Source organism: Cavia porcellus, unplaced genomic scaffold, assembly GCF_034190915.1.
Source record: "Cavia porcellus strain 051 isolate PalLab524CR breed Dunkin Hartley unplaced genomic scaffold, mCavPor4.1 scaffold_8, whole genome shotgun sequence".
Taxonomy (NCBI): domain Eukaryota; kingdom Metazoa; phylum Chordata; class Mammalia; order Rodentia; family Caviidae; genus Cavia; species Cavia porcellus.
In genome coordinates, this window is record NW_026947491.1 from 28,138,872 (window position 1) to 28,152,304 (window position 13,433).

The window sequence follows — 13,433 nt, forward strand, 5'->3', positions numbered from 1 at the left end:
CGCTGGGCTCTGGAGCACGGGGAAGGGCGGAGCCACGGTGATTGGCTCTTGTGGGCGGGTCAGGGTAGAGCCACGTCGATTGGCTCGGGGGGGGCTGGGTCGCAGCGATTGGCTCGGGAGCGCGGGGACGGGCAGGGCGGGACCACGGTGATTGGTTTGGAGGCGGGGCCGGGATGAGCCCCGGCTATTGGCTCGGGGGTGCAGAATGGGGCGTGGTGGAGCCGAGGCGATTGGCTCAGTGGGGCGGGGCGGGACCCGGCGCTGGGCGGCGGGGGGTGGGGGGGCTTCAGGTGAGCAAGGACCAAACCCCGCGCCGCTGGAAGTCGCCCAGTCTCCTAGTCACCCCGATCCTGGTTCCATTCTCTGGAGGAGGCCGCGGAGCCGCCCACTGGCTTGGCACTATGAGCGGCGACTTCCGGCGTGTGGCGATCCGACGCAAATCCAACCTGGCCCACCTGCCACCGGGGGTCCCGCGACCCTGGAGCGCGCCCTCCCAGCGCGTGGGGCTGGCTGTGCCGCGCTCTCTCGGGGGCCGCGCTTTGGCAGAGCCCGCAGGTGAGCGGGGCGTGCGGGTCAGCAGTACCTGGCGCCGGCGTCCTCCGACTCGGTCTGCAGCGATTAGTTCGGCCGGCGAGCCCTGACCTTCTTCTCTGCGGGGTGGAGGCGAGCTGTTCTCGCCCGGAGCTTAGAACTAGGGGACAGATGGATTTGTATCCTTTTTTCCTTCTTTCCTTGCTTCCTGTTCTTTAAAACTCTCACCCAGTATGTGGTCGCCAGAGAACTCCGGCTGTGGGATCGGCCCCGAGACAGAACCCTTCCTGGAGTGGCTGAAATGCAAGCGCTCTGTTAACTTCTCACGTCTTATCACGGTTAAGCGAAGCTCTTTTGGTGATTTAAACAGGGTAAATGTTGGGAGATTTTAAGTGTTCCCGTCCTTGTCTTTAACTATAGGACCACGAATGCGCAATGACCAATACCGGAGCAGCGCGGTCGAGGGCAGAGGCGGCCCTGTGGGAAAATAGGTCAACAGTTAACTCAGCGACAGTGATTTCGGTCTTGGTTTATTTGCTGCAGAACTGGGACGCCTTGAAATAACTCACGAAACCTCCTGTAGTTTTGATTCATTCTTAAATGAATGGAAGAATAGTTTCTTTATCAAGTGAAAATGCTTTGTTTTGTTTTGAAGATATTTTTGTTTAATGGACCCAACTTGCTAATCAACTGTTTTCAACTTGCAGCTAGTGGGATCTTGATTCTTTAGATTATCCTTTTACAAAGATCACCTTAGCTTAATTTCACACTCTCTGACTTGGTGAACAAAATACAAATAAATTCCCTCTTAGAAGCAAAGGGAATATATAAATTATAAGTATAAGGCAGCTGTAGTTATAAAGGATTCAACTCACCCCCTGCCGCCCCCGCGTTTATTTTGCAGTGCCAGGTAGGGATGGAACCCAGGGTTTGGCTCAGGCTAGAGAACTGCTTTTCCACAGAGCTACGCCCCTACCTCTATCTCTTAATTTCAAGGAGAATCACAGCATTTAAATAAAAAAAAAAACCCTAGAGAATCTAGCAATAACTTTTCTAAGTTTGTTTCATTGGCCCAATATTTTTTACTCCTTGAAACTCAAAAGTTATTATGGTATTATTTTCAAGCTTGAAAGGTAATTAGTATATTTCAATAGGTAGAAGTGTTACCCTCCTATAGTATAATCTGCAACGTCTGTAGAAGAATCTACAAAAAAAAGTTAATTTAACTTTTATTTTTGTTTTTAAGCAAATTTTAAAATGCAGTATTTTAAATCACTGCAACCACAGCCTGTTAAAGGTGGAGAGGGAGACCACAATAGAAAGTGCTTCCTTATTTGGATCGAATCCTTGTTTTGTGGTATTATTTATCATTATATAAGCACCTCTCATCAAAAAAAGTAAACCAGATATAAATTCTTGAGACATGCCAGTTCACTTCATAACCCCAGGGAAATACTAATATTCAAAAACCACAAAATTAGTTGCATTAGTGTGGACATTACTCAATCAAGATGTTATTTTCCCTCTTAAGGAATAAGGGCTGGAGGTGTAGCGTGGTAGGGTATTTGCCTGGCATCAGCTTGGCTTTGGTTAAGACTCCCAGCTCCGAAAAAAAAAAAAAAAAAAAAGAACAAGAACTGAGAGATCAAGAACTTGGCAGAGAATTTGCTCTGGCAGCACAGTGCTGTATTCTCTGCTTATGAAATTCATTATTTTTAGAGTTCTCTAATTTTTGGCTCAAAATAATATGAAAATAAACTTGGTTTTGTGGTACATTCCCATAATCCCAGCACTTTGGAAGGCTGAGTCAGGACTGTTTGAGCCAACACAGTTTGGGCAAAGGAGTGAGCTCTGTTATCAGACTGAGCTGTAGCTCAGCGCCGGGACCTCAGTAAAGGTGTCTGTGAGAACCTACCAGCTGTATCCCCGGTGTGTGCCTGAGTGTGAAGCTTTCCCCTGCCTGGTACAGTGAAGGGAAGGCATTAAGGCACAGCTCTAGGGTTTAACAGCACCCAATTTCCAGTCCCTCTTCCATCGCCAGGGGTGAATTGGACAAGTTTCTTAACTGCTCAGTTTTTTCATCTGGTCAATAGAAGTGACAGTATTTTCTATGATTGCTAAGGGCATTACATATGATTCTGTCGGTAGATGACTGGCACAAAATAAGCTGCTAGATGGGGCCATTTCAAGGAGTCACTTGCTTACCTGTGTCGTAAAAAGTCTGATACTACTAGGACAGGAGACAGTGTACAATGGTTTTTTTAAAAAGTGTACTTGCTGAGATAATTAATGGTTTCCTTCTTTGATGTTTATAATAGCTGCTATTTATAACTTTTGTTTTTGAGTCAGGGTACTGCTATTTAGTCTAGCCTGACCTTGAACTCACTGGTATGTAGTCTAGGCTGACCTTGAATTTGTGCATAGCCCCAGACTGGCCTCAAAATCAGGATCCTCCTGTCTCAGCCTCTCAAGTGCTGTCAAATATGTTTTGTCTACGAAGAACCATGTTGTGGTATACACAAGTACATATATGTATAAATTTACTTTGCAACAGTCTTATTTGGTAGATAATATCCTGCTCAATTTACAACTGAAGAAATTGAGGACAGAGTTGTGCTGACATGATTGGACTCAGGAAATGTTGATGAAGGCAGGATTCAGATCTGAGTGTGTCTGGCATCAGAGGTGATAGTTGTCCGGAGCCTAAATCAGCCTCTTTGGAGAATGAGGTATTTGTTATTGCTACACAAATGGTAAGAAGCTGAGAGTAAAGACGGTAATGGAATAGACACCAGGTCATCTTTAGGCTTGGAAAGGGGATGTTTTGACTGTTGAGTCCCCCCAATTAAAGTTTAAAGATCCAAGGTCATTTGATTATCCTTTAAAAAATTTTTTTAGGGGCTGGGGATTTAGCTCAGCGGCATGAGCACCTGCCTTGCAAGCAGGCAGTTGTGAGTTCAATCCCCGGTACTAGTAAAAAAAAAAAAAAAAATTTCTTTTTAGCCTAGAACAATGGCACATTGTCATTCCAGCTACTTAGGAGGTTGAGCCAGAAAGGTTGTGCTTGGGGCCAGCTTGGGCAATTTAGAAAGACCCTGTCTCCAAATTAAAATGAAAAAGGGCTGGGGATGTAATTCAGTGGTATTGGCTGCTGGATTTTGTTCCCCAGCCCACCCCTTCCCCATTGTCTTTTCATTTTGAAAAATCCATTCACACAAAGGAATAGACGTGAAGCGAAGTAGACTTTAAAAGTTCATGTATTTATAATTACTGTGATACTTGTGTTTATTTCTGCCATCTTATCTGTGCTTATTTGGCCCAGCTGTTTCGAGGCCCTGCCCTCAGTCTCCTTCCAGAATTAAAGGTCCAAACCCACAGAGTGGGAGGATCTTCTCACTGGCGTCCTCTCTGCTGCCACTGCTTACAGGCAGCTTCTCTACTTCACTGGCATTCATTTTATGAGGATGCTGACCTGTTTGCTCCAGTTTTATTTTGGGACTATATTTGTTTGTTTAGGGATTGCGTCTCATTATGGAGCTCAGGCTGGCCTGAAATTCGCAGCAGCCCTCCTGCCTCAGCCTCCAAAGGGCTGGTATTACAGCCCTGCATTACCGTATCTTGCTGTTCCTAGTGCAAACCCAGCACTACTTTAATTTATTATAATGCCAGACATTTCCCTAACTTCAGGTGGATTTGTACTCAGGCTTGTTGGGGGTGGGGTGAGAGAACATGAATGGGCGTGCCAGTTAGCTTTCGTGGGAGATTTTCCCAGGTCACCCTGTTCTAGAAGATGGGCCCCAGGTGCCAGGCAGTGACACTCCGTTCCTGAGCTTTGCAGGCTTAGTCACAGTACCTGCCCTTCAGCATTTCCTTTACTTTTGTTTTCTGATCCCAGCAATACCTTAAACGCTGTCTGTTGTAATTTTTCAGCCTGTAGGTGCTTTATGGTAAGGGAATGTACATGATTCCGTCCAGGCTTCCTCCCTCCCCCTTTCGTCTTTTTCCTCCCACTGTGCTCTCCCTCCTTCTCCCGTCTTCCTCTTTCTTCAGGGTCACCAGTGGCACCCAGGGTCTTACTCACACTAGGCAAGTGCTCTACCATGGAACTGCACCCAAAACCATTTTTTTTTTAAATTTTGAGACAAGATCTCCCTAAATTGTCTGGGCTGGCTTTAAATTTACTATCCTCCTGCCTCAGCTCCTGAATACTTGGGATTCTAGTCCTGTGCCACTGTATCTGGCTTATTGGAATACAGTTTTTTAATGTGCTAAACAAATATGCAAAGCCTTGTAGTAAAACGTAAGTCAATATCGTTAATGTTTCCTAGAAGCTCTTTTAAACAAAACCTGCTGTGAAACTGAAAGGTTGTTGGAAGGACTGAACGGAGAAGTTTTCCAGGATTCCCTTCTGGGAGCAGTTTAAAGAACGGCTGTGTACACCTGTGGTCCTGAGCACCCGGAAGCTCTTAATCCACACTCACCCTTTGGCTGTGTCCCTTGTGCTGCAGGTCCCCCAGGTGATAGGAAGGGATGCGAGGGACTGCCCGCCTGGCACCCCACCTGCTGGGCTCATCTCAGTGAAGTGAAGTTGGCTCTGCTGTGCTCAGGGTAGGTAGCTGATACTTACCTACTGTAGCGCTGCGAATCACCACCCAGAATAGATTCAAACTTGATGCATTTCATGCTGCAGATGTGAAATGTGCTCAATCCAGTGGGTTTGGACAGGAGCTGGTGTAGTGTATTTTTAAAATTATGTCAAATATTTTGATGATCTGCTCTGCTTCCTGCATGCCATGCTGTGGCTGAAGCATGTTACCTGGACCTCCAGGCAGGGCTTCCCAGTGGTGGCGAACCTGTGCACTGGTGCCTCTGAAAGGTTCACAGTCCCTGTCGTGACTCGGGGCCCAGCTCAGAGCAGCTGCAGCTCTCTGTGGGGCCAGCGACGCTGCCCTGGACAGTGTTAGGAGCTGCCGCACCTTCCAGCCCAGACCAGGCTGAGTTGGGTGGAGACACTTACCTGGCCCATTCTGATTGCTTCCTCTTTAGCACCTGTTCCAGGTCCTTGCGTCCTTCCCTCTGCAGTGAGCTCCCTGCACCTTCGCCACCTTCTGGCCTTTGCTGAGGAGGAACTCTTGCAGAGCTGCCTCCCCTCTGCCATGTCTGCGCTCTCAGCTGCCATCTGAAGAATGCCTGTGTGGCACCCTGTCCTCCTCACCGCTTTATTTTCTTTGAGGCTGCTTTGTGTTCCCAGCACTGGGTTAGCAACCTAAATGTTAGCAATGCCTTCCCAAGCACCTTCTAGTAACCTGCTTTTGGCTCTTAGGTTACCACTGAGCTTTAGTTCTAATCCTGTTTTATTTTATTTTATTTTGAGAAGTCTTACTAAATTACCTGAGCTGGGCTTGAACCTTCCACCATCCTACCTCAGCTTTTTAATGCTAGAGTTTCTGGCTTATACCACCACACACAGAGACATTTGCACTTCTCTCTCTCTTTCTCCTACTCTCTCTGAAACAGTGTCTGCTTTATAGTTGAGGCTGGCCTTGAAGTAACTGTGTAGCTCAGAACAATCTCACAGGGATCCTCCTGCCTCAGTCTCCCCCAAGTACTGGGACAACAGGGTCATCTGCACCTTTTCAAAGCTCTGTTCTGGATCTTAATTGGCTCAGATCAGATCCTCATTCTCCCACCTCACTGCTTCAAGTTCTTTTCTCCCTCTAGAAGGATTTTCTGCTTTCTTTTCATCTCCTTTTTCCTCAGGGACTTCCCTTGTCTTCTTCCTGACTCTATTAATTTTTGGTGCTCTCCTCAGCCCTCAGGATTTATTTGCCTTCTCTATATCTGCTCTGGATTTTAAAAGACTTGCTTAATGGGTGTAAATGTCCCAAGAGTGAAAAATTACAACTTTTTAAAAATTGCTACAGTACAGTTCCTCATGTAGAATTTACCAACTTTGATATTGTTTGGCTTTATGTATGGTTAAGAACTATTATTACTGTACTAGGGATTGAATCTAGTACAGGGTCTACCCAAATTACTGACTTGCCCAGTGTAGGCTGGGACTTGAAGTTGTCCTCCTGCCTCAGCCTCTCGAGTGCTGAAATTACAGGTCTGCACCACCATATTGAGCTTGTAGTGACTTTAAATCAAGTTCATTTATGAAGTATTTTTTAAAATGCATGCTAAGAAGTAAAAAGTCAACATATAGAATCACATGAGGTATGAGTTGTACTAACTGCAGTCTCCTCAGTTCTCCTCACTAGTGTTTTTCAAGTGTGTGGCAGTGCAGTCTGTCAAAAGTTGTCAGAAGATGGTATATGTATAGCTAGACCTAGTTAAAAATAACATCCCTCTAAGGAAAAGTGAGGCTTTAAAATGATCTTTGTTTTCTCTGCAGAAACTTGAGTTTTTCCTAAAACCTGCCACCTTGGTCTTGTCTACTGAGGCCTCAATGTGTTCAACAGGGTGGGGAATCCAGAGGGAGATGGGGCAAGCTCCTGGGCCTGGAGTGCCTTTGTGTTCTGGACACAGAGTGTGATATATAACAGCAAACCACAGAGTGCGTGAGAGCGCTGACTGGCGTAAATGTGTTAGAGGCAGGAGGACATGGGCTGATTGGTGTCCTGTGTCCTAGCTTCTAGGTCTGTTCTGGTGGAAGCAGCTTCCCATGACAGAGTCTGGAACTCTGTGCCAGACTGGGAAAAGTTTCGCACCCAAGTTCCATTCAGAGCCCTGGGCCAATGAATTCCATCAGTATCTGTGTGTTCTTCCAAATCGCTACATCCTTTGTGACAAAATTCGTCATCCGCTACGTTTTTCTGATCCCACTAACTCTAGCACTGTTCATTCCTTTAGCAAGTATTTGAATGTCTGCTGGGGACCTAACATTGGAGGGCTTAGAAATCAAAGAATTATACAGTAAGTCCTCACCTTACAAACATTCAAGTTGTGAACTTTCAGAGAACTTTCAACAGAGATCTTTTGGGGCTCTGATCTATCCCATTGGTCAGTATTCTATTCCTGGGCAAAAACCACACTGCCTCAGCTACTATACCTCCATAAGGGGCTTTGCTGTCCAGTAGAATAATTCTACATTTTTCTTTTCTTTCTTAAATATTATGGTAAGTCCCTGACTTACTATAGTAAGTATTATTATATTATATAGTAAGTTCCTGACTTAGGAACATTTGGGCTGTGAACTCTCACGGGTAGGAATGGACCTCGTGTTATGAACATTCATAGATGGGAACAAATGGGGAAGCAGCTTCCATGTCTGCCGGACGCCTGACAGCTGTGCTGCCGTGAGCTCCCTGCACAGCGCGGAGTGTGCAGAGGTGCGGCGCTCACTCGGGCCAGGGTGTCCGGAAGCAGGAGCACAAAGCGGTAACCATGGAAACAAAAGAGGAAATAATTGAGAGATTGGACTGAGGTGAAAGGATGGGAGATGTTGCTTGTTCCTTATGTGTGCATTTGCTTTTTTAAAAAATCCTTTATAGTGTGTATTTGTGCCAAAGGCATAGAAGACTCACTTTGTTGAACTTAGAAATGAATCTGACTGAACAGAATTGTTTCATACGTCAGGGCTTCCAGTACTGCAGTAGCTCTGCCGTGGGACTTAGACCATTGGAGTCTTAGTCCTTCTCTATTGTTAATTACCTTGTGGATTTGGAGGTGTTACCAGGTTTTAGGGTGTTGGAGTTTCCTTCTGAAGGTGTTTCTAGGTTATTTTTGTCCTGAGCAAAGAACTGATCAAGACAAGTGCAAATGGTTGTAAGTTTTATTAAAGATAGGAAAAGTGGCTAGGGATTTAGCTCAGCGGCACAAGCGCCTGCCTGGCAAGCACAAGGTCATGAGTTCAATCCCTGGTACCATTTTTTAAAAAAGGAAAAAAACCAGGCTCTGCAGAGTGAGTTTGGCCAACTAAAGTAGGGAAAGCACAGCCTACAGTGTGAGTGTGGCTGCCGTGCAAGAGGACACAGTGGCAACAACTCAGTGTGGTTGTCCTTTCGAATCACCCACTTCTCAGGCTGACATAAGTCTGGGCCATCCTATGAAGATCTGCTCGAGTTCTTGTGAGAAGTCCATGTGTCCATATGCAGGGCTCTGGGACCTGCTCTCTGCATGTCTCCTGCGACCTTGTTATTAACATGTCATGCCTACTTCTCCAGTCAGCTTGGCAGCTAATCTTTTATCTTATTTCCCCCTGAGAGACACAGACTCCCATAATTCTTTATGGGGTGCAGAGGGACCTTGTTTCAGCCAAAACGAACTGTAGAACCTACCTACTGGGGGTTATATGCTCTCTCAACTGCTCTGGGGCATTGTGGCTCACTGGCTGGGTTTAAGAAAAAATACCTGTCCAGAAGACAGAGAAGTGTTAGTAACTGCTGAGCTGTCAGTTCAATGGGGAGGAGAAAGTAATTGTATTATTACATTGGGAAAGTAAAGCCCAAGTATGAGGAGCAGGTCAGATGTCCACATTTCTTGTGGAGGACAAATTATGCAAAGAAAGAGTGGGGAAGTATCCAGATGACTCTCCTTGAAAGAAGAACAGTTATCTCCATTTTGGACAAACTTGGTCTTATCTCCATGTTGATATATACAGAGCTGGCCAGGCTATTTCTTTGCCCATACAATTGGCTGTAAGCCTTGTAAGTTGGGCTGGCTGAGGAAAAAGCAAAGGGACATTCACTGTTTCCTGGCCCATTGACTCTCAGAAAAACATGGTTGAGCTGGGCGGGATGGAGAGCGATGCTCCACACCATTGGCTGGGACTGAGCCCCGAGAAGGAGGCTGAACTGAAGCACCGACCTAAAAATGTTAGATACTACTTCAGTTGTGTTATGCAGATTACTCTCTGCATTTTTGACCTCTGTGTGTTGCAGAGGTGATCTCAGCCCCTCCTACCTAGCCTAGCTCAAGGTACTCTTGTATTTCCCACCACTCTCCCTGTCACTTATCCACGAGCCACTTCCATCATGGAGAATTAATAAATCCCAGGTTTGGCCCTGGGTCAAGGCTTTTGTTCCAGTGAGCACCATCTTGGCTGGACTTAGGACTCCTTGGCTCCCCATACGTGTGTGTGTGTGTGTGTGTGTGTGTGTGTTTGTATGTCTTAGAGTCTATTCTCAACTTGGGTTGCACTAGAAGTGGTAGATTGGAACTAACTTGCTGGAATTCCAAAAACTTTTTCCATGGAATTACAAATATAAACTTCCCAGACAAGGGCTCTCTATAAGAGAGGTTAGATAAATTATTAAGAATCAGAGATCCACAACCTTAGCAAGACTGTGCACATAATGAACCTAATTAAAAACAGGATCCTCAATAGCAGTACTCATTTAAGGGGAGTTGAATCATCAGTGAGGATCATTTTTGACTACTTACTTACACCTGGAGCAATGCTGGAGTCTTGCTTTCTGAAGAGGAGCCCCACGTCTTCCAGAGATTTTCAGGAATAGCTTTCTTCATAGCCTGTGAAAATCTAGTGACCATTTCCCATGTAGGACTGTCTTAGCTTGTGACTGCATCCCTTGAGGAAGACTGGAATGGTTTCTCAGGAACGAGAATAAGGCTAGAGACTTGAGGGACTGTAGTGCTGCCCTTTTGCCTCCTTATCAGCCTTTGGATTTTCCAAGGAGACTTTAGACGTAACTCTTTGAGATCCTTTGCAATGCATGACTTCAACCTGCTTGGGAAGACAGCCTGTCTCTGAGTTGTGGAGTTTTCTGCTGGTGATTGCCTACTTCTTTGCAAGCTCCTTTCCAGATTGCTGTTTGGGCATGTAGTACCAGAGAAAGGTGTATTTGAGTCTGTGTAAATATATAGCTTCTTGCCCTTTCCTAGTATCAATTGCTAAACAAAAATCTATTAGCACTACTCTTTGAGCAAGGGTCCCTGAGGGAAGAAGTTTAGCTTCAATGACCTGTCCTGAGTTGACAAGTGCATAACCTGCCTTTCGGTGTCCTTGGAAAAAACTGCTTCCATCAGTGAACCACAGCTCCTCAGGTGCATGGATAAGCAGGCCACTGATGTCCTGCCTGTTTACATAGGTCTGGGAGATCACTTGTTCATGAGTGACTGATGTCTGGGCCTGCAGGCATCAAAGAGGCAAGTTTAAGGGAAGTGAAAGTTTTTATAATAACCTCAAGGAGGTATAAAAAGCATGACCTAAAGGTTGGCAAAGCATTCCTTTGTTAACCACAAGTAACATTTGGTCTCAAGAATTGCTCCGATCTCATGGGGGAGCCAAGACTTCTAGTTTCTGACCTAAAGTTAGTTTCACAGCTTTCTCCTGGCATAGCTGTAGCTGCTACTTTTCTCAGGCAGGGTATCAGTCCAGTTAGCCACTCCATCTAACTTTTTGAAACGTATGCCACTGGATAGAATTCTTGTCTTAGCCTTTTGGTCAAGCCACTCAGGCAATTCCTTTCTTTTCCAATATGTAGAGGAAGAAGGAATTTCTTAAGTCAGGTACAGTAATACCTTGGCTCATGACTGCTTTGTTTGCAAATAATTTGGTTCATGAACAAAGGTGTTCAGCAGAATTTTGCTTCTATTTGCAGTCTCTGCATCACGTGACAAACATAACTAAAGCCATCTTCCCCACACAAACATAGCCATCTTCCCCAAAATCACTAAGCAAATTAAGTTCCTAAACTGCAGTACCACTGTGTTATACCATGCAGCAGAATCCACCCGTGGCTCATTAGGTCAGAGAGAAGTGGAATAGTTCCAACAGGTACAATTCATTTTGGTCTTAACTGCAATTTGAGAATTGCCCCTAATTTTCTAGAAAATCTCCTTCTAGCAAGAAAGTAGGACAATTAGAAATTTTCTGGTTAAACACTTGTCCTTCAAAGTGACACATCAGAGGAAGAGTAAAGAATCTCTGACTATAGATGTAGATCCAGAGGAGAGGTTTCCAGAGAAGTGAGTCAGAGCAGAATGAAGTAATTGAATTGGCTCAGCCATAACATCCAGTTCTACCCAAAGTTCCTAACGGGATATGGGTGATATCCAGGGACAGGGGCATTGGAGGTTCCCTTGGGCCTCTTCAGAGCAGGAAATGAGGGGTTTGACTGGCCTAGCTCCTCTCTGTGACTGGGGACAGTCACTCCTCACTGCTGTGACTCAGGGACATTGGCCGCTTGACATCTGCAGCAAGGCCCAGGCAGTGGCTTGGTGCAGTCACGTCCCCAGTATCCAGGCTTCTTGCACTTAAACTGAACCGCTGTTGTTCTTGGGTTTTCCCTTAGGTGACCTTAGTGAATTTAAAGCATTGTCAATTGCAACAGTTGTAATTCTAGCTTTTCTCCCTTAACCTCCTCCAGATCCTGATTGTTGAACACAGAAGAGGCCATGTCCAGCAATTGGGTCATAGGTATCTGGTCCTATCTGAAGTTTCTTCATTAGACAGATGGAGAGACCCATATCTCCCTGAGGGACAGGTTGGGGGTCAAGAACAGAACGGGATCATCAGAGATCTCTCTCCCTTCCATGAGGCCACTTTTAAGTACTATAGTGTCTGGGCTTTTCCTGGGGTAAGGGGTCAGGAAAGCCTGAACGTAAGAGATTTCATTCTACTTTCAATGGCTTTTTGTTTTGAGACAGGGTCTTGCACAGTTCAGGCTGGCCTCAGGTGTGCACCATCACATGTTGGGAGAATATAATCCAGTTCATTTCTTTAAAGGGCCTGGAAAGTGTTGGGGGTAATAATTTTCTCAGTGTTGTTAGCAGCAACACAGCTCTGGCCTCCCGGGCAGCTTCCAGTGGCATCTTGAGTGTGTTTTGCACTGGATCAGGAATGGTTGCTGCCAGGTCCTGGGCACAGGGGAGTGGGTGGCACTGCCTCCATGTACTTATCTTCTGTCCCCTCTGTTCCTTTCCAGCTTAGTCCACACTTCACTGTGGCCCTGCCGGAACTGTGCTTTGGTGCTATCTTCTCAGGTTTTCCTTCTGGGTTGTCTTGAGCCAAGTCAGAGGTCATGAAGCAGCCCTCAAACCTGAGTTTCAACCTATTCCGCCCTCTGTCTCTGTTCCCAGAGCAGGGACTCTTTATGGCCCACATATCTTCCTGCAGGCCAGGGGTAGTCCTGGAGCAGCACCCCGACTGCTCCTTCCGTTGCTTTTCTTGGCATCCTCTGATGTCTCTGTTGTCACACACAGGTCTTGAGCCCCCAAGCAGGTCAGGGCATACTGCCCCTCCCCAGGGGCCCAAATGCTTCTGTTGTGACAGAGTGAGGGGATTGGACGGCCTCACCATCCATTTCCCTTCCTCTCTGCCCTCACTGCTCTCCTTCCATAGCCTTTGCTTGGTTGACTTTTTCTGTCCAAATCTTAATTGAAGAAATTCCTCTCCTACTTGGTGACCACCCAGTTGCATACATGGGGCCATCGCAAATGGGCTGGCTTCAAAAAGTCCAAGTCCCATCTGGGCAACTTAGCACCTGTTTCAAAATAATAAGATGAAATAAGGACAAAGAAGGATAAAGATTAGTGGTGAGGCACCTCTGGGTTAGATTCCCAGAAAAACAAAGACTCAAAACCCTGAAAGGAAGCAACTAAACAGCATCAGAAATTGGATTTTAATGCATAGTTCTTACAGAAAAAGATGAGATTGTAAACTTACCTGAACTTAGAATATCACTAGTATTTTTCAATTTTTTAATGTATATCATCAAATCTAAAATGTATGCTTTTTCACATCTCTGAAATTGGGATATTTCTTGCCATTGATGGTATTTTAATAACTATGATGATGAAATGTAGATTGGTTTAATTTTAAAATGTATTTGCATGATATTTATTGGAAAAGGTACATCTGAAAACATATATATATATATATATATATATATATATATATATATATATAATTTTTTTTGTACTGGGGATCAAACTCA

General features: G+C 45.3%; 1 protein-coding gene across 1 annotated transcript in view; it reads left to right on the forward strand.

Moving 5' to 3' along the window:
- The first annotated feature begins 278 nt into the window (after positions 1-278).
- Positions 279-13,433, forward strand: part of Fgd4 (FYVE, RhoGEF and PH domain containing 4) — a 209,940-nt gene continuing 196,785 nt past the window's right edge. Inside the window, exon 1 of the mRNA XM_003466772.5 lies at positions 279-555. Within this exon, the coding sequence (XP_003466820.2) occupies positions 402-555 (154 nt within the window). The 5' untranslated portion in view covers positions 279-401. The remainder of the gene's footprint in view (positions 556-13,433) is intronic.